Source organism: Chlamydotis macqueenii, chromosome 2, assembly GCF_036417535.1.
Source record: "Chlamydotis macqueenii isolate bChlMac1 chromosome 2, bChlMac1.mat, whole genome shotgun sequence".
NCBI lineage: Eukaryota > Metazoa > Chordata > Aves > Otidiformes > Otididae > Chlamydotis > Chlamydotis macqueenii.
Window position 1 is genome coordinate 24,427,948 of NC_141557.1, and position 21,616 is coordinate 24,449,563.

At 35.2% G+C, this 21,616-nt stretch overlaps 1 protein-coding gene across 7 annotated transcripts in view; it reads left to right on the top strand.

The window, feature by feature from the left end:
• AKAP9 (A-kinase anchoring protein 9) overlaps nt 1-21,616 on the top strand; it is a 118,075-nt gene that overhangs the window by 39,906 nt on the left and 56,553 nt on the right. For all 7 annotated transcript variants that reach the window (XM_086742284.1, XM_086742286.1, XM_086742288.1 and 4 more), the window contains 13 exons: nt 1,200-1,355; nt 2,280-2,477; nt 3,293-5,737; nt 7,326-7,539; nt 8,343-8,422; nt 10,080-10,218; nt 10,691-10,788; nt 13,836-13,941; nt 14,384-14,582; nt 17,407-17,503; nt 18,198-18,287; nt 19,907-20,278; nt 21,296-21,517. In XM_086742284.1, the coding sequence (XP_086598410.1) occupies nt 1,200-1,355; nt 2,280-2,477; nt 3,293-5,737; nt 7,326-7,539; nt 8,343-8,422; nt 10,080-10,218; nt 10,691-10,788; nt 13,836-13,941; nt 14,384-14,582; nt 17,407-17,503; nt 18,198-18,287; nt 19,907-20,278; nt 21,296-21,517 (4,416 nt within the window). The remainder of the gene's footprint in view (nt 1-1,199; nt 1,356-2,279; nt 2,478-3,292; nt 5,738-7,325; nt 7,540-8,342; nt 8,423-10,079; nt 10,219-10,690; nt 10,789-13,835; nt 13,942-14,383; nt 14,583-17,406; nt 17,504-18,197; nt 18,288-19,906; nt 20,279-21,295; nt 21,518-21,616) is intronic.

Sequence of the window (21,616 nt, forward strand, 5' to 3'; positions counted from 1 at the left end):
GTTGAAAATTATCATATAACAATGTGTGGATTGGAAGAGATAAATTTAGTTACTCGGTTTCATTGAACAGATGCAAAAGAAAAGGTATGACACACTGAAGTGTCTTCTCTGTTCCTAATTTTCTGTATTACAGGAAACATCTAGTGTTTCCACGAGATCCATGCTTTTAAAGTAGATCACTGCAGTGTTCTGAAAGAACTTTTAAATAAGTTCCTCAAATTCTTTGCATAATTTGGCTTGTTTAAGGGACTTCTGTTTTTTGTGTCCCACTAAATAATGTCCCTATCCTCTAAATCAGTCATCTTTGTCTGGAAGCATTATAACTTTACTTCAAGACTAGGCATATAATCTGGAGAAGCTTGTTTGTGAGAGCATGGTTAACAAAACAGAAGGTGACTGATGGTTTAAGAAATGTGCAGTACATAGAGATGAAGTTTCCACTAGCCTTGAATGAGTTCAAATTGACAAAAATTACTTTAAAGTGAATAATATATATTTATTTATATAATTGCCCATGAAAATAGTCCCAATTATACTGTAGAATTTTTGGCTGCCTAAATGTAATCCTACAAGAAATGAAACACTTGCAAAGGATTTTTTCCTGTACTATCGTTACAAATTACAGAAGATTTATCTATTAAATACACTATATCAGTTTTACAACTTGAGCTGATTTTCTCATGTAGTTGTAAATAGTTTATCTGGATTCACAGTGCAGGATACTGCATGTTATCTATTATATGCTTTTAGTACGATGAATGCAATTTATTACACTTGCAGTCAGATGATATAACTTGCGTTTGTTGTGGGGAAAGTGCATGGATGTGAGTAGTTGTACAAATTACGGAAACACTGTAAGTAGATACTCTGGCCTTTTTTGATGGTTTGTTTATGTGGCTGTGCTTTTTAATTCAAAAGCAAGTTATATATTTAACTAACCTTCTTAAAGGTTCAGATTTTGTTCTTTGGTAAATATGTTATATGAAGACATCATATGTTGTTAAATGAGGGGGAAAAATCTGTTTCTGAAATATTTACAAATCGAGTTTGTGAAAACACAAATACTCCAGTAGGTCTGTGTGACATCTTTTAATCTGAGAAATTAGGGAAGACATATTCCTACTTAACTATAATAAACTAATTTTTTTTTTGTCTCTGTCCTTGATGTGCATTAATAGTTTACATTTTATCTTTTGTAGCTGCAAGAATTTGAAGCTGCTATCAAAAAAAGAGATGACATTATCACTCAGCTCACTGCTAACCTGCAGCAGGCACGGAAAGAAAAAGATGAAACTATGAGGGAGTTCTTAGAGCTTACTGAACAAAGTCAAAAACTGCAAATTCAGTTTCAGCATGTAAGTTACAGTGCTACCAATATTTATTTGGGTTTGAAAATTGGTGTCACTTCAGAGGATCCATAAATGGCTACTTCCTGCAGAAACACGGAATTTTTTGTGCATTTTTGAACAATTACTCTTAGTAAGTTCAGCAGTCACTTCACCTGTCCTACAGTTATCATTATAGTACCTGGTTTATTTTACTGATTCACTATAAAATAATAAAGATCAGTCTATTTTCTTTCCTAATATGTGGTAATACCTTCTGATAAATACTGGATGATGGCAGTTATCTTAGGGAAAAACACTTGTGCAATTAGTTCTCAGAGCTTTGAGCTGAAATCCTGCCTGTTCCCTTTGAAATTAAAACAGCCAGCCATCACATTTGGTGGGTCACCATTTCATGCTCCAGTCTTTCCTATATTTTTGAGTAAATCCTGCCTTTTGTGGTGTTATTGGAAGATAATTTAAATAACAAAGTTAAATTTCAGAGAAGCATTTTTTCTAAAAATCACTGGTGATTGAGATGCCGTAGACACTGTTAATCTGCATGTCTGCAGCTTATGATGTTGTATATTCTAGTATTTTGTATTGTTTAAGTACTTTATATATCTTTTTCAGGTGGATTATTTTCTGAGACCTGAGTTTTTACTACTGAAAATCTGATTTTGGGGACAGTAATTGCAACTACTTCATTTTACTACTTAGAAATGTTTAAGAGACACTGGTGTCCTGTGCTAGCTCACCATAAAATAATCTAATAATGAATCTTTTTTATTGATTGCCTATCCCAAAAGAATATTTCAGTGCCTCCTAGAAGAACTTACAAAATTTTATTATAGTCTTTGGGCTTGTGATGTGGGAGAGGATCACTCTTTCTGTATTGCAAGCTGTTTCTGAAAAGCTTGATATATTTTAGGTTTTATTTTTTTAATATTCAAGTTGCAGGCAAGTGAAGCCCTAAGGAACACGAGCCATAGTTGCACAGCTGCTGATTTGCTGCAAGCCAAGCAACAGATACTTTCACATCAGCAGCAGTTAGAAGAACAGGAATATCTGCTGAAGAATTACCAGAAAAAGAATGAAGAATTTGAAGTGCAGATTAAATGTCTTCAAGACAAAATCACGACATATGAAATGGTATGTTTCTTACTAAAAAGATCTTTTCTAATGTCTTTTTTCTTTTCAGGATTTTGTAGTTCCTTTTAAATTTAAGGGCCAAAGCACAGATTATGAGCGTGATGCATGTAATACATACAAAGATTTTAAGTTTTTAAGACTGCTTCTGTTAACTATCACACAATATGTGTATAATTTAAAACTGAAATTTTTGTATGAGTATTATATATAATGTTTTTAAAATTGCAGAAATATTTACAACAAATGATAAAACTATATGGTACATTAGAATGCCTTCATTACATTACATTATTTTTAATGAAAGAAATTAAATAACTTGCTTGAACAATATTTTCTGTCAAGGAAAGAGTGAATTCTTTTCTTCATATACATTTTTTAAATTATCCTTCAGGGAAAACTTCTTTAAAGCACATAAAAAAATTAAATGTCATTAAAAGTGACAAGAGATAAAATTTTCAGTGGATTGCACTAAATACTTCTTTAGAAATATCAGAACAGAACTGAAAAAAACTGGTAGTGATTTTTTCTTCCCTCCCCTCCCCCCTTTTTTCCTTCCTTTCTCCCCCCTTTTTTCTTTTTTTTTTGAGGGGGCAGTGACTGGTGCAGGGTAGGGAGGGGTCAGGTGTTGTCACTTGTTCCAAAGGAACAGAAAACCTCCAAATGAGGTCAACAAATAATTTATATTTAGTTTTTATAACTGATCAATAGCCTTCTGAAGAAAGGCATTGTGTTTAAATAGCTAAGTCTATAAATATTTTTCAGATGTTCAGATAATGAACTAAAAATAAGAACATGATTTTGCTCATTTTTTAAAGGAAAAACATAAAAATGAAGGAGAAGATTTGAATAAACTACTGGAAAAAGAAGCATTAGTTGAAGAGCTGGAAGCAAAACTTGGAGAAGAGGAAAAAAATTCATTTCAGCTTAAGGAAAAATTGTCAGATGTCAGTAAATTACTTGAAAAATTGAAAGAACAGATTTCATTAAAGAACCAGGAGATAAGTAATATGAGAGTTGAACTTACTGCCTACAAACAGAAAGAGAGACAATGTTCTGATGAAATAAAGCAGTTAATGGGAACTGTGGAAGGATTGCAAAAACGATGTTATAAAGACAGCCAGTCTGAAGCTGACGTTGTGCAAAGAATGGAATTAGAAACACAAAGGAGACTGGCACAACTTCAGGCTGAATTAGATGAAATGCACGGCCAGCAGATTGTACAAATGAAGCAAGAATTACTTAAGCAACATGCAGTGGAAATAGAACAGCGTCTTTCACAACAAAAAATAGAATTGGAGAAAACTTCAAGTCTGTCTTTGAATGAGAATGTTATTAAAGATCAAATGCATTTAATGAATATTAAAATTAATGAATTGAATGTGAAACTGCAAGATGCTGATAATGAAAGGGAAAAAATAAAGCAAGAATTGTCACAACAGATGGAAGTCATTTCAGCAGAGAAGTCTCTTCAACAAACTAAAATTGAAGATCTTTTCCAAGAACTCAATTTTTCAAGAGAGCAGGTTCAAAGAGCTAAACAAACTATACTGGATATGGAATATAGATTAAACGAAGCTGAAAAGTACCAGTTTGTGATTGAAGACTTAAAAACTCAGCTGTCTTCTGCCTCTGAATTTAGGAAGGAACTGGAATTAAAACATGAGGCGGAAGTCACAAATTACAAAATAAAACTTGAAATGCTAGAAAAGGAGAAGGATGCAGTTTTGGACAGGATGGCAGAATCTCAAGAAGCAGAATTAGAGAGACTGAGAACAAAGCTTCTGTTTAGTCATGAAGAGGAACTTTCCAGACTTAAAGAAGATTTACAAAAAGAGCACACGGTGAACATGGAAAGCCTTAAAGATAACTTGAATATGCACCATAAACAGCGGTTAGATGAGGTACAAAATGAAATGAGTCAAAAGATAGAAGCCATGCAATATGAAAAGGACAACTTAATCACAAAGCAAAATCAGTTGTTATTAGAGATTTCTAACCTAAAATATTTGCAGCAGTCTAGTGTAAATTCTAAATATGAAGAAATGACACTTCAAATCCATGAGCTGCAGAAGGAGATTGAAGTGCTTAGGCAAGAGGAAAGGGAAAAAGGTACCCTTGAACAAGAAATTCAAGAGCTGCAGCTTAAAACTGAGTTGATGCAGGAACAAATGAGAGAGAGAGAAGATAGCCTTCAAAAAAAATGTTCAGAACTTGAAACACAAAATAACCTTCTTAAGGGGGAAAACAAAACTCTGGAAGATAAATTAAAAAGTATGTTGGTAAGCTCTGAAGAAAATATCGTTTTTAACAACGTTAGCTCAAAATCAGAAATTTCGGACTTGCAAAAAAGAATAGAAAAGCTGATTACTGAAAATGAGCAACTTAAAAATCAAAACAGTCACCTCCAAGAGGATACTGAAAGGCAGAAAAGTGCCTTTTCATTTACTGAGAAAAAACTTGAAGCTAGTTATAAAGAGCTGCAGAAAGAATGTGCAAGTCTTCTGAAGGCAAAAACTGAATTAGAAGAGAAAAAGAATAAGCAGGAAACTGAATATAAAAGCGAACTCAAAGCTTTGAATGAAAAACTTAACGATTTACAAAGCAATAAACAAGTTTTATTTAAAAATAAATCTTCTGGTTTTGAAGGGGGTAAAGAAGTCAAGGTGTCCAGGGCAGACACATCTGAGACTGGAGAAGTTGTTGAGAAAGATGCGACAGAACTTATGGAAAAGCTTGAGGTTACTCAGCGTGAGAAACTGGAATTGTCCCTGAGACTTTCCGATCTCTCTAAACAGTTGAAGTCAAAGCATACTGAAATTTATCGTTTAAATGAAAAAGTTAAATCCTTAAAAGATGAGAAAGAACAAGTTCTAGCAAAATGTAAAGAACTAGAAGTCATAATTAGCCGTGTTCAGAGAGGAAACAGTAGCAGTAATGACCCTAAGACAAAATACAATAAAGGAAAAGCTCTGAAGACTGCTGCTCCAACATCTGAAAGTAGAAGTAAACCCCCTAGTCCAAGAAACAAAGTTGATGAAGGAATAAATGTAAGAGGAAATCTAGGTTCAGGTAAAAATATCAGTCATGAGGTGACAAAAAGAAAGGTAGTTCAGCAAACATTAAAACCAGAACAGCAGTCTCTTGTAGAACACTTGCACGGGATGACGGACAGACTGACAGAGGAAACATTGTTAATAGCCATTACACAGAGTGAAAATAATAATCTTCAGCAGCAAGTGGATGCCTTAAAATCGGAACAGGTATGTTACATAAAGCAGTATAGAAAATAACTTGCTTATGAAAATTTGTAGGAGCTTGCACTTGGAAATTTGCATTCTGTTTTTACTACTAGTTGCTTTGAAGTACAGATGCGTGGTCATAGGTGTGTGTGGCAGTGTGGCCAGTGGGTGAAAGTGGTTACATGAATGACCAGATTGATAACCATAGCCAATGTGTATGAGGATGCTATTTTTCAGTGAAATAAATACTCTTCCTTACATTTTGTTAAATCAACAGCAATAACAAAAGGTAAGCAGAAGGTGTCTAGAGCACTTCACACTTTGATATAGCATTTAACTTGCTTACTGGAGGTGAAAACTTATTAAAGACATATTTTTTTAATCTGTGATTAGCTTTTCAGTTATCTAAGTACTCATTCAAACAATATAAAGAAATAATTAAAATCTTGACTTCTTCAATCGTCTTTTCTCAAGCTTGTGAAGTATCAAACTTGTGAATTACTAATCTTCCATTATCAACATTTTTATATGTGTGTGATTATCACTTCTTAAGATGTGAGCATGAGAAGATAAAAGTTTGAAGGTAGAAAACTTATGCATATCATGTGATTCTAACCAGTCTGTGTTTTGCTGGAGAAATTTTGCTTGCATTTTTTTGTATTTTAACTGCAGATAGTATGGAAAGGATTGTTATTTGACAATAAAAATAGCTGAGTATTGAATTACCAGTATTTAATTAGGTGCTGGAATCATAAATCTGGCTTTAAATTTATATACAGTGATGAAGTTGAGTAGCATGCTGCAAGAAGCAAGAAGTTTTCTGTAGAAATAGATGTTAACCGGTCTTCCACTATTTGTCTAGATTGGTTTGGGTTTTTTTTGTTTTGTAAAAATCCACCTAATGGTGAACTAATACCACCACTGTCTAATTTTATGTTGTGTGGTAGTTCATTCATTTCCTAAGAAATAAAATCTCAAGCAAAGCCACATTGGAAACAGTTATGAGATTACAGAAAAGAGCTACAGCTGTACAACTTTATGGTTTTTCATGAGGATGTGATCAGGGTCTTGGAATTTCCTGCTGTAGAACTAGAAAATCGTTATGGTCCAGAGGTGTCTAAAAACCTTTTCAAACTTGAACTCTGAATAGTTCATTATTGCGTTTCCTAAACGTGTTTTTGCTTTAGCAATAACATCCCCAAAAGTGTGGACTAGAACTACAAGCCTCGGAAATCAGTGTTTTTCAAGTCTGCTAATAATAGAGTCTTTTCTTTGTATTTGGAGTGAACTTTCTAAACTTACCCTGTTGGTAGTGATATTGCTCTCACTTCATCAGGATAAAATGAGATGAGTTTTTATTGCTGAAAAATAGGAATTGAAGCGTGTTGAGTTTTGTTGATTTTAGTTTGATTTTTATTTTAAGTTGAAGAAGTGTCATACTATTTTGTTACAATTCAACCTTCCAAACTGTGTATATTTAAATTTACCTAATGTATACCGTATATGCAGCATTCCATTCAACACATTATTAATTTCAGAAATTTGCAAAGCAGAACTTTTTTGTTTTCTTGTTTCTCACTCTTTGTAAAATGTGTATTTTTATTCAAAGACTGATTTACAGCTACAGATGGAAGCACAGCGCATTTGCCTGCCCCTGGTTTATTCAGCCCATGTAGACCAGGTTCGTGAGTACCTGAAAGCAGAAAGAGAGAGCGCACTTTGCATTCTTAAAGAGGACCTTATGCGTAGTCATCTACAAGAGATGAATGATCTTAAAAAAATGCATCAGCTGGAGCTTCAGACCTTGAAAATTCAACAAGCAGGTAACTTGACCAGAATTGTGGGATTGAAGCTCTTGGTATGAAAAACAGTGTCTTTAAAAGAAAACAAGCTCAAGAGTTTGTGCATGTAGCTATCCAATAAATTATTTTTACAGAACATTTTGAAGTGAATTTGTACCAAATTATTTACCCATTACAAGTAGCCTGTTACTCAGAGTACGTTTAAAAAAACACCCCAAAGTAATAATAATATTAAAAATTAAGGAATAGTTAGTATTACATCTCATGTTTTGCTGTTTGTGTTAGCTCAATTAATGGTAAAGAACTATATAATAGATTCACCTGTAAGGTTGTATTCCATACTGAAATAATAAGGAAATCCATCAGCAAAATATTTTTGGGCATATTTCATTCTCAGTTCTTTGATTTCCTACACTGGCTCCCTGCCCACATTAAGTAAGCTTCTTTGCTACTATTTTTTGCTTCAGTGAGCTTTTATGTTATCATGATGGTTTTTTATCCCCACTTTTTCTGTCATCCCATGATTTGCCCTTGAGTAATTTTTTGGCATAAGTTCTTTACCCTCCAGTATGTTTCTGTAAAGTCTGATCTTTCTAGAGCTCACTAACACACAAAAACCATTTGTTATCCCTTATTCCTCTTGAACATGCAGTTCTACCATAATAGTTGAATTTGTCTGTGTGATGGAACAGGAAAGAGGGGAATAAAAAACTATGCCTTTCTAAAAGCTGAAGAGGCAACCTCATCCAGGCAGAAAATTAGGCCTTTCAAAAGTTGTTGTGCATCTGTTGTTTAAAAATTATATTAATAATTTGTATTTATAGATGATGAAGTCAAATCTACGCAGAGACTTATAGAAAAGCTGAATGAAGCCATAACTAAGGAATGTTCTAGACTTGCTCAGGTGAGACTTAATAAAAAGTGTCTTTTAAAGTGGAAATTTTGCAAATGAGAAATTATGTGTACAATGACTCATAATATTTTTCTACGTCATTTTAAACAGGTTTTCTTTGCAGCTTTTCTCTTTGCATTGATCTCAAAATAGAGATTGCTAAACCTGATCTTCTAAAATAACATTGCAAGGAGTTTTGTGTTTTTTTCCTGGAGTCTTTTATGTCCTTGTCCAGACGATTCTTCTGTCTTACACCTAGTCTTGATCTTCTATTTAATGTTTGTCTTATATCTACTAGCTTGGAATTGGTTTTTTGCTTTCTGCATGTCTCTGGCTATAAGTTGTTGATTTAGCAGCAGTCTGATGTCATGCACATATTGACACACAGACATCACTCTCTCCTATTTGCAATAAGATAGCAATTTCTTTCTTAGCTGCAGCATATCTTTCAAAGACTTTCTAAGAATCTACCAAAATTGCTATCTATATTGTTTTCAGTAACTAAATATTATAGTCAAACATTGAACCTTATTTTTAGTCTGTATTCTAGTATTAGCCACCAATAATATTATTTTGCCGTATATTTTTTGTAAATTACTAGTCATCAATGGCCCTTACAGGTACTGTTTGACCAGCAGTCAAGCTACTTATTAAACTTATTTCCAGATAAATTAAGGTACTTTCATCATTCATTATAAGGCATGGTTTTCCAATCTTAAATATTTCAAATGGTTGGTTTTGGTGGGTTGTGGGTTTTTTTTTTGCCTTCTTTGCTGAACTTTCAACACATTTTTGGAAAAGTGAATAGCGGAATGTTTTTACTTGAGAGCCAACAGAGGAGAGATTAAGCAGGACTCCATGATCACTAGAAAGTAGCAGCTGAATGAGCCTCTTCGGCGTTATTTGTTTCAGAGCTGGGGAGAACACTGCTGATCTGTATGATTCTATGTTGAGCTTTTGGAGGAGTTATGATTTTATTTTGCTAGGCTGAATTAGTGTCTATTGAGTCCAAAATCTTCAAATAAAGAATCCTACTGTGTGCTCTGGGCAGACTAAGTTTCTTTTCAAGTACCATTTATCTTCAGAAATCATATGGATAAATCTTCTGTTCGCCTGCTCATTGTAAATATGGCAGCTATTCTGCTGGCCACATAGCACTAACAAACATGAGGCATTCTGTTTATCATTTGCTTGAGTTTTCTTCTGCCATCTCCTTTTATCATATTTGTTCAATACTTAAGAACAAGATGAATTGTAATCTCTAAAAAGATACAGATTTCTGACATAGGGAATCCTTCTTCCAAGTAAAATTGCCGTTTATGAGAATGAGATATTTACAACGTAAGTTTCATTTCAGCATTAATAAAGGAGGTCTTTCTATGCAAGATTTTAATAATGGGCAGTTCCAAATTAAACAGACATGCGAAAATATATGTATTTATGTTTTAGCTGAAAAGTCTTTCCATACCTGCTTCTTTTATCAGGACTTTTTAAAAATTGTCTCGGTTCTTATGACTCAACAGAACATCTATGCCATCATTTCCATAGAAGATAATACTCACAAAATATTACTTTCCAGCCACCATTTTTCTTGTTTTCTTTGTGAATTGTAATTGATAAATTAATAAACAAGTCTTCATTTTTTTTCTTTGTTTCATTTGTTGTGCAGGTTTTGTGTGACAATCAGATGGAATGCTTTTCAGCTGCTGTAGAAGTTGGTGACAGGGAACAGGATGCTTTCTGTAGACCTGCTGCTGTGAGAGAAAAACTAAGTGTGGAATTTCCAGCACACAGAGGTCAAGCTCAAGGTAATGGCATTGTGCTATCATGCTACTTAAAAAAAACCAAACCCAACAAACTGATTTCAAGTATTTCAGAACTGACAATTATGCTATTAGTTCTTCAGGTGCTAATTAATGTGCCGAAGTAGCTGCTTTAGAGATTTTCTCACTATTCTGAACCACTTTTATTTTTTATGATGAGTAGTTTCTTGTGCTGTTTTCATTATAGTGGAAATCAGTGAAAAAAAAGTGTTGCAGTTTTTTTTTTCTTCCCCTTTTTGTAGAAGAAGCTAGCAACTCTACAAAAAATTCATATATATCAATACTATATAACAATGCATCCAAAATTTGGAAAGGGCCTCATTTGTTTCAATATATGTAATGTTTATCAGATAATTTTTCAGTGGAAAATGTTTGAACAATTCACTGTATTAAAATTTATGTTAAAATGTTTTATTTCATTTTTTTTCTAAAATCCCTGGTTATCTGTGTAATTTAGCTGTGCAAGAACGTATGGATGCACTTCTACACAGCGTAATGGAAGAATACAGTAGGCTGAAAGCACTTCAAACACAGCTGACGAAGGATTGTAAACAGGTAAAGTTTTTATAGTATGCGAGTATATGAGCATTTGAATTTTCTCTGTTGCATGGATTCCCTCTAGATCAGCAAAGAATGTGTTTGAAATTCTGTTTATGTATCCCGATTGAGTAGCAGAGCAAAGCAATGATTTGATAAAATGGAGAAAGCTGCTACCCATGTCACAGCATCATGGAATAGCTGAGGTTAGAAGGCACCTCTGGAGTTCATCTGTTCCAACCCCGTGCACAAATCAGAGTCAGCTAGAGGAGGTTGCCAAGGACTGCGTCCAGCCAAATTTTGAATACCTCCAAGGATGGAGATTCCCATCTCCAGTGGGAAACTTGACCTTCTTCAGGGTACACATTGCCTGCTCTTTCAGCCTCTCCTTGTAAGACAAATGCTCCAAGCCCCACGTGTCCTTTGTGACCCTCTGCTGAATTCATGTCAGTATATTTCTCTTTTACACTGGGAGTGCAGCACTGGACCCAGCACTCCAGATGTGTCTCACCAGTGCTGAGTAGAGAGGAAGGATGACTTCCCTTGACATGGTGGCAAACACTCTTCCTAATGCAGCCCAAGAGGCTGTTAGACTTCTGTTATAATGGCACATTGCTGGTTCCTGTTCAACGTGGTGCCTACCAAGGCCCCTAGGTCCTTCTCTGCAAAGCTGCTTTCCAGCTAGTCTGTCCTCTGCATGTACTGGTGCACACGACTGTTCCTTTCTAGGTTGCAGGACTTGGCATTTGCCTTTGTTGACCTTCATGAGGCTCCTTTTAGCCCATTTCTCTGCCCTGTTGATATTTCTTGAAACAGCAGCACAACCATCTGGTCTATCGACCACTCCTTCCAGTTCTGTACAGTCTGCAAACCTGCTGAGAGTGCACTCTTGTCCCACTGACATTAATGAAAAGGTTAAATAGTATTGGCTCCGCTATTGACCCATTAGGTACACCACTGGTTACTGGCTTCCAACTGGACTTTGTGCCACTGATCACAACCTTTTGAGCCCAGCAGTTCAGCCAGTTATCAGTCTGCCTTACTGTCCCCATTCTTCATCAGTTTGTCTATAGGCATGTAATGGGAGGTGATGTCAAAAGGCTGGTCAGATATGATTTCCTCTTTTAAGTCCATACTCCCAAATGGCCTATCTTCTCGACTTCATGTGTTTGGAAATGGTTTCCAGGATTATTTTGTCTATCACCTTCCCACAGATTAAAGTGAGGTTGACTTGCCTGTAGTTGCTCAAATCTTCCTTCTTTCTCTTCTTGGAGGTAGGAGTACTTTTATCTAGTCCTCAGAAACCTCCGTCAATCATCATGACTTTTGAAAGGTAATTGAGAGTAACTTTGCAGTAACGTAAAGGAGCTCCCTCAACATTCCTTGATGTATCCCATCAGGAACCACTATACTTTTTATGCCCAGTTTGTTCCCTAACCTGATTCTGCTCCACTAAGGCTGCCTTCCTTGCTCCAAACTTTAATGCTCATCTGGAGGGCCTGGAATTCCTAAAGACAAATTTTATCAGTAAATTTGGAGTTAAGTACTTCCATGTATTAAATAGAGTACACTGATCAATTACATGGATACGTACAAAAAAAATATTCATGTGTGACAACAGCATCTTGGGCCTGAGGAGGATATTAACCTCTTCCTCTACTTCTTGGAGTCAGAGAAATTATAACTTAACACTTTATATCCTGAGAGAGGAGTTAGAGATTGAGTGGACATTCTGCACAGGCTGGTCAACTAGCTGTAAATGTATATTTGGTCATTCATGGTGTAAAAGGAAAAACACATTGTTACACTGGTTGAACTCTGTTCTGGTTTTATTTAGTGAGGGGGGCTACGGTGGTAGCTTCTGTAAGAAGCTGCCAGAAGTTGCTCCCCTTTATTCAGTGGTCTCGGCCAGGCCTAGGGCAGACATGCTGCTGGCCAAGGCCGAGCCAGTTGGTAGCAGAATGTTCCGTGATAACGCCTCTGCAATAACGTATTTAAGAAGGGGAAAACAGAAAAAAAAGAGAAGAGTGAAGATGTGAAGAAGCTGAGTGGGGGCAGAGAGGGGGAGGCGCGAGCCTTGTGGGCCTTCCAGGCCTCACCCTCTGGCCTCCCACCAGGCAGCCGACTGGGCCCAACTTGACCCGGCCTGGCTGCAAGAAGTGGAGAGGAGAGGATATGAAGAGATTCTGAGAGGTGTCTGCCAGCCTGTTGTGAAGAATTTTTCTTGTGAGAGGAATGGCTGCAGACGTCAGTTCAGAAGGAGGGGGAGGAGTAATGCGGCTCCTGGCCAAGATTCCCCTGCAGCCTGTGGTGATGACCATGGTGGAGCAGGTTGTCCCCCTGCAGCCCATGGAGGCCCATGGAGGAGCAGAGATCCACCTGCCGCCCGTGGAGGACCCCGCGCCGGGGCAAGTGGGTGCCTGAAGGAGGCTGTGGCCTGTGGAGGGCCCGCTGGGGCAGCTGTTCTGGAGGGACTGCACCCCATGGAAGAGATGACCCACGCCAGAGCAGTTTCATGAAGGACTGTGGCATATGGGTGGGACCCCACGCTGGAGCAGGAGAGGAATGTGAGGAGTTCTTTCCCTGATGATGAAGCAGCAGCGTGAAACAACACATGATGAACTGACCATAACCCCCATTCCCTCTTCCCCCCTGTGCCGCTTGTGGGGGGGAAGGTGGTAGAGGTAAAGTTAAGCCCAGGAAGAGGGAGGGGTGGGGGGAGATTATCTTGTGCTCTCTCTCATTCTCCTGCTGGTTTTAGTAATAAATGAATAGTTTTCCCCAAGTTGAGTCTGTTTTGCCCATAATGGTAACTTTAAGGATTTCTCCCTGTCCTTATCTCAAACCTCGATCCTTTTTCCTTATATTATCTCTCTGTATTCTCTCAGAGGGTGGGGGCAGTGAGAGAGAGACTGCGTGGTCTGGTCCTGATCAGGGTTAAACTACAACACACTCTTTTATGCATTGGCCACCAACTGTTCTTACGTGTTTATAATTACAGTTAATACTTTTGCATTATTGCTAGACAAATTGTTCTCGTTTGTATTTACTTGGTTATTTTTTAGGTCAAAGAACCACGGCTATCTTCTTCTGAAAGGAGGGAAGAAGAGGAGCCTAACCATCTGGAAACCAGAAAGGAATGTCTGCAGACCCCTTCACAGAATCTAATGGGTAAAAAGATGCATATACTTTAAAAAATATATTTATATTTGGAGAGGGAGAGAGAAAAGACAATGGCTTTAAGTTTTAACTGACTCATAGCTTACTGCAACTTGAAGCACATAAGATATTTTTGCAGATTTTGCAAATTTTTCTGATTTTCTTAAATCTCTAAAATATTTCAGAATTATATTCTGTGAAACAGTTTTGGTTTAGTCTTTTTTAGTTTTCTACAGTTCAAGTTCAGTTACCAATATCAAATATAGTTTTGCAAAATGGAAGATTAAGTTATAATTAGTTGTTACAGAAAAGTAATTGATAGATATCAGAAGAAATTTTAAACTACAGTAATCATTCAGTCCATCACTGCTAATAACTTGGGAGAGAATTAATTTATACTAATGTAATTTATCCCTTCCCCCCACCCCTCATCCTTCAAATAACGTTCATATAGATCCTAAGATTCAAGAATACTGTTCGAAGGAGATAGGGAACCTTAAAACACAACTTGAAGAACAGCATGCTCAAGAACTGGAACACCTCCGGTGCTATTTCCAACAGCAGCTGAAAGAAAGTGAAGAGAGGTACACTACAGAGATTGTCCGTCTGCAGGATAGGCTTCAGAGTGCTGGGGTGTCCCCTGACCACACGAGGTATTAATTGGTTCTTTAATGCTTACAAAAGTGCATACAAAAAGAAGTAACCATTCATGTAAAGCTACGTGTTTTACTTCAAAATTTGAGAAATTCTTTATAAACACATTACTGTTATGTTGTTTTGTTCCTTCAAGAGATGTTCAGAGTGTTATGAAGAAATGACATAAACATTACAAACTAAATGCAGCATTTAGAATTTATTACATTTTTATACTTAATAGAGCAAGATAGCAAGATTTGATAACTGAAATAATGCATAAATGTAATTTCATTTGAGCTTTTTAGCAGTAATTTCAAAACTTCCAACTCAACAGACCACTTTTAACTCTCAAAACTCCAGGCAATGTGCTTTACATCTAAAGACACCTCATGCAGCGTAGTTACATGAAATTGATAATTTTCTAGCAATAAAGTTTGTGGCAGAGTTAAGGTCCACTTAACACATTCTGACTGTCACCAAGTCATGGGCCACAGGATATACTCATCAACCCCTTCGTGGCCCTGACATTTTCATTTCATTTACTGTTTTACAAAGTCACTCAGTTTCTCTGCATTTTTTCTTTTATCTGAGTGTCTCTTCTGTGAGAGAGAACTATGAAGGTTAGTTAGTTAGTCAGACCAGTGCCCAACTGTAAAAGGGAAACGAGTAGTCACAGTGGCAATAGGAAATGCTACTAAGAAGGGGAGAAAGTTGTCTAGACGTTTCTAGAAAATGTTAAATATTTTATATACTTACCACAGTACTCTTCTAAAAAGCAAAAGGACTGTGGTAGGATAAATCCTTAAAAGCTGAGAGAAATGAAGATAAAATTATTTTCCTTCAACCATGACCCATCAGAACCCAAACAGCTCTTTTTCCCTTATTGCTTGATCACAGCCTTTTCTCAACCATCTGTGTTTTTTCTAACTTTTAAACAGTCATCCTTTCATTGCTTAAAATAGGTTTATAGTCTTGGAAGTGGCAAGGAAAATAACCTTTTTTTTTGCCTTGTATGAATTAGTACTTGTATATACTTGTTTTGAGGTGAGTAAGAGATCCAAGTTCTGCAAATGTTTGTGCATCTGTAAGACTGAGGCTTTATATCATTGTTTTCCACTATCTGCCTTGTAGAATCAGTACACATTTGTTAGCCTGAGCTCAGTTTTAAGGGACTGTATGACTTCTTAATCAATTACCTTTTAATCCTTTAAAAAAAAAATACAAGCTATAAGCATTTTCAAAATGCATTTTGTGAAACTGTATACTGCTGTATGTGTGTTGGCCAGCACAAGTTATAAATATTCATATGCAATTTCTAAATTATTTTTAAATGGGTAGTTAGTGATCTGATTTAGTCAATGGTAACTATTCACCTAAAATACTCAAAACTCATTTTATATATGTTTAATGAGCTTTTAGAGTGATTATCAGTATTTATAAGCTAACAGAGTAGAGAAAAAATTTCCCATGAGGGTTTGCATTCTCTTAGCTTTTATACCTGAAGTTCAGGTTTTAAACCTGAACTTTTTTTCATTAAAATGAAACTGGAGTTTTACAGGTAAAGTTCCTAGATCAGTGCATAAATTGATTTCTGATAACCTAATATGGAGGTCTGTCTCATCGTGTCTCAAGCCTGAAGATGAAAGTCTTTTAATGGTGAATTCATAACCTGTTGCATGATCTGTTACATGTGCAGTCTCCATATCTGGTTTGTTGCTGCGTCTTCTGAACTAAGTGGGACTATAGCTGTGGCCAAGCCTAGGAGTTTCTGGGGGACGTTTTAATCTAGTTTTATATCCTATTGCAACATCAGAAAATAAAAATAAAAAAAATAGCAGTAGCTACTGCTCATTAATCACATGAATGGTAAAAATGAGTTACTTTTTGTAGTTAAAATTTTCACACGTTTCATAAAACTACTGTTCTGGACTCCATTTCTCAGATCTGAGCAAAATAAAAGCTTGATGGTCTCTGTAAAACTGTAGTGTAGTACAGATTGTAAGTCTCTCAGACAATGAACTTACCATCTAACTTAATCTGTTTCGTACTCTGTCTTTTAGCAAGGGATTCGTGTCTTTGTGGTAGCAGATCACAAACACTGGAGGAGACTTTTTTTTTTTGTTTTTTTTTTTGTTTTTTAGAGGTTTGATACTGCATCTTATCCTTTTGACAGTGTATTTTTGTTAAGTCTTTTTAAACGTAGTGAAAGCGGGGCTAGAGTTTTGGTGGTATGTGGTGTCGTAATAGACTGTTGGAAAAGACAGTCTCTGAATATGGAATCATAGAATATATTTCAGCATGTAGATAACATATAAAATGAATCATATTGGATTTCTTCCTGTTTTCGTGTGTATGCCTCATCTGTTTGATACCAGAAAGTGGTGCATCTGCTGATAAGCATAAATATAAGCGAATCAAAATAAATATAACCATTTTCTGCATGTTATTATGGCTTCATACACATAGCTGTTCTGGTTTCTCTCATTTCCTTATGATTCAAACAGGTGCTTTTGTCTTCATCTTAACTGTGTATAGTTATTGAGCTCAAAATAGTTTTCAGATGGCTTTAAAAGTTGTTTGTGAGGTCCTTGGTAAAACTGATGTTAAGATGCATTAAATTGAGAGGAAGAGCTAGTGTTTGGAAGGCAGATGAGTAATAAGGTCAGGTGTAGGAAATTAATGGCATAGGAAAAGGTGTGTTGGTTTTTGAATGTATGTAATATATATATGTATATTCTTATAATGCATATTTGGATAGAGGAAAAATAAAGTGTATTGAAATATGGATTTTTCATTTTATTTTTTTTTAATTTCCCCTGTCTGCTTCTTTTACGTTCGTAGTGTATCCACAGAGTCACAAATAAAGCTAAAAGAAGACTTCAGGGAAGTAAAGTGCACTGAAAATCTTGATCAGCAAAGAACAGATGAAGCACTGGAGGTATATAACTCAGTTGACAGCTAATATATATATGGTCAATGTAATTTGGATGCTTTGCGTTCTAAGATGAAGTTGAAATACAGACTAGTATTTGGTAGTAGTAAAGTAATTATTGTATTAGTACTATACTATACTACTAGATGGTCCATGTTAGAGGAAAAAGATTTAAATTTTGCTGAAAAACATTTCCGGAAATTATAAGCAATAAAGCTTGCTTTGTTGGCTCTGGGTTTAATTTTTTTTTTTTTTTAATTTCTTTAAAACAAGACATTTGGTTTAGGCTACTTCTTACTGAAGTGGAAAAAAATAGTGTTCAAATTCTGGGATTTCTTCAGGAGCCTTTAAAGTATTGTGACTTTTCTTTAAACACTAGTTATGGAAGAACAGTGATTTAAGTGAAATCCTAGTACTTTTAAAGCGTAGACTGCACAGTTTAGAAGAAAATTTGAAATTTGACAATTCAAATAGTTCTGGAAGAACAGGTATTGCAAACTCAATCTTTAAAATTAATTCTGAAGCAGAAACAAGGCAAAATCCTTTACCCGATTCCTTTATGTCATGGTACAAGATTATGTGATTTGCATGAAATGAACAAAACCTAATTGAGGAAAAAGATCTCTGACAGATTGAAACTTTTAAAATGAATGAAATAAAAGGCAAATAAATGATCTGAGATTTTATGGTTTTCTTACAGCTTACTAGTGAAATTGAAATGCAGAAAGATCTGGATGTTCAGTTGCTAGAAAAACGGTACCAAGAAAGATTAGAAGAAGAAATAGCAAAGGTATTATTTTTATTTTGTTACTTTAATATATATTTTAAAAATACTATCACTGTCATTTGCCATTTCTGACAATTCAGAAAGTTAAGCGTATGCTAACTTTTCTTTGACTTATTTACAAGGAATTGTTTCATTCTGATTCTGAAAGGGAAAAGTCTTTAAAAAATCTGAAACATTTTGAGTTTTTTGGTTATCTCTTCTATTTCTAAGTCATAATTTCTGTTCATGTTGGGGGTGTTGGTAGTGTTTTGCTTTAATACTTCAGACAAAATGTACAACATGCAACCATACTTGACAGTACAATTTATCTAGAAAAGCTAGGGGCTTAGAGACTAGATTTCTTGCTACTTTAGGCTTAACAGCTGGTCAGTTCAAAAGATTTTGGACTTAACAGTTTCACACTATTTTCTGATCGTATTTGATTGTGCATTTTAATATATTGTGTAAAATGCATATTTTTTTTGTTTGGATCTGGTGACTTTCTCTAAAACATGAGAAGTAAAGTAAAGGTTTTATAGGTAGAGTACAGTAAATTTTTTGTGGATTTACTTTTTGACTTCCAAAAAATGTTTCACTTCTTTGCAGAATGAAAAATTATCTCTGGCATAAATAAAAATCAAATTAACATAAATTAAAAAGTGGAGAAAATATAAAGTAATACTTCTTTAAAAGGTTTGCAATCAGAGTTAGAAAAAATGTTATAGCTAGCACTAGATGATTATATTAATATAAAGTAATCCACGTTTCTGAAGTAAAAGTTCAATTTCTCATCTGCTGCCAAGAAAACCCTTCTTGAGGGGAAAGCAAAGCACGTAATTGGCTAGCGTTTTGTTAAGGGCCATTTAAGTTCAGAAGACAAACTCACAGTTCCTGCAAAGGAAGAGTTAGGTGTTTTCTTTTCAAGTTGAACACTTCTGTATTGATTATACAATTTTTTTTTCGTATAACTTATAACTTTTTATATTACTTATAAGGTTATTAATTCATATAACTTATAAGAGCTATAAATGGCTCTGTTCTAAATCTAGAAACAAACTGCTCACATGATTGGAAAAGAGGTTTATTTGTACTAGAAGAAGATATTTAGCAATACAAAAGTTACCAAGCTTTTGTAACTGAAACTGCACCTATTTCATGCCAATAGAATTTCTTTCTGGTCAAGTAAAATTCCTGTGCTGAATATCAAGCATATAGCATATGTCTTTATACAGCCCAAAATTCCATGTCAGTGAAATGCTTACAAAAGATACTTGGCTAAACAGAGGAAAGCTTAGCAAGCTGCACTTTTGTCAATATGACTGGACTTTTTAAAGTTGCCTTATAGAATCTTTTTAAAAAACAACCACATAGTTCTGTGCTAACTGATATATTTTAATTGAAAATAGCATTATAGTTTATTAAGCTACCTTAAATAACAGCATGTCTGTATTTTAAGATGTAACTGTTGATGAGACTGACATCTGTGTTCTTTTACCTTTTTGTTTTCTTCTGTTAAAAAAAAATAATAATTGTGCAAAACTTTTAGTACTTTTATTTATATTCTTGGTGGTCAGCAGTGAGATTTCTTCAGCCATTGGAGATGCTGTGAAGCATAAACTAATATAGATTTTTTTTTTTTCCAGGTAATTGTGTCAATGAATGTAGCATTTGCCAAACAAACTGAATTGTCAAGAATTGCTAGGCAGAAGGAAGAAGCAGCACAAACACAGATTATACATCAACCAGGAATGCATTTTGAAATTAAAAAACAGTGTAGTGAAGAAAAGTCTGACAGCCCTCTTATAAAAGGTACAGAAAAAGGTTGGAAGCATGAAGAAGAGTTGAAATCACTTTGCAAGGAACTCACTGAAGAGTCTGGTGAGATCGACTCACTTGGAGAACAGCTTCATTCTAATAGCAAGCCTGGTTGTATATTTGGACAGACCACACATGAATCAGTGGTTCCTGAAGAACTTTTTTCTAATGTCAAAGGGCTTATGGCAGAAGAAACGCTGGTAAGTGTAAAAAAACAAAAAACAAACAAACAAAAAACCAAACAAAAAAAAAAAACAAAAGGGCAGTGTGTAACTCCATATCTGAATAATCTTTCCAGTGGATTTACAGGTCATTTCAATGAAAAAACTGCAAAAAAAAAGAAATTAAGATGAAAATTCTATTTAAATATTTCTATTTCCCTTTCAAAGGGATCAGAACTTTAGCCCTAAATTATCTACCCTTATTTACTGAGTATCATGGCATTATGCTAAACTGTGACGAAAGGAATATGACACTGGTTACATGAAAATAGATTATGCCATTTCATGGATAAAACTGTACTGCAGGCAATAAATTATCTAAAGACTTTGTAAGCTAGGTTATATTCTAGTGTTTTTGCAAGGAACCAGTTAAAATTGCTGTTAAAAGAGTTTGCATTCCTTGTGATAAAGGATTTGAGCTGAATGTAAAAATTATAATATGTAAAATACGTATTTAGCATTTCGCAAACGATGGGGTAGGGAGTAAGGTGTGGAATCAACATGGTAAAAAGCAGTCATAAATTTTGACTCCACAATTTCATCCTAAGTTTTTAATTAATCCTAATTTTTTTTAATTAAATTTGGCACTAGTTGAAGCAAATTTACACTTTCAAATTTGTGTAACAGTTATGTATTCTGATCTTCTATTATCTTGATAGTGAATAGACTGTAATATTCCTGTTTTGTATGATACTGCTCTCCAACTTCTCTTTTTGTACACACACACTCAGACACATGTGTGTCTGCCACTGCATTTTCTGTGGAGATCCACACAAGCTAAAAAGCATAAGAGTTACCACTGTTTACAGTTATTTTTTAAAAAATGTCTTTTAAATGGAGAATAATTCTAAGCCCGGACCTTCCAAGAAGTAGACAACAAGGTAATGCTTTTGTGATAGTTACTTTAATTTGTGAAAGTATTTTCTATAGTTTATTTAAATATTTTCTAGAAACTGTCATTCAACATAAAATGCTAAAATGCTTCCAATATTTCAGCACTACGGTGAGATGACATCAGACACAGAAACATCAAGTCAGCTGTTGTTGTATGAGGAACGTTTGGAAGACATGAGACAGGAGCTAGTACGACAATACCAGGAACATCAGCAGGCAACAGAATTACTGAGACAAGGGCACATGCAGCAAATGGAACGTCAGAAAGAAAACCAAGAGCAGCTCTTAGCAGAGCTTGAGAGTCTTAAAGTCCAATTAGCTGAGGTAATATGAGGTTTGACTCAATGAGTTAGTGTGTGTTAACAGCGGGACATGACCAGGCAGATTTATATTTATTTATAAATTGTATCTCTCTGTATATTG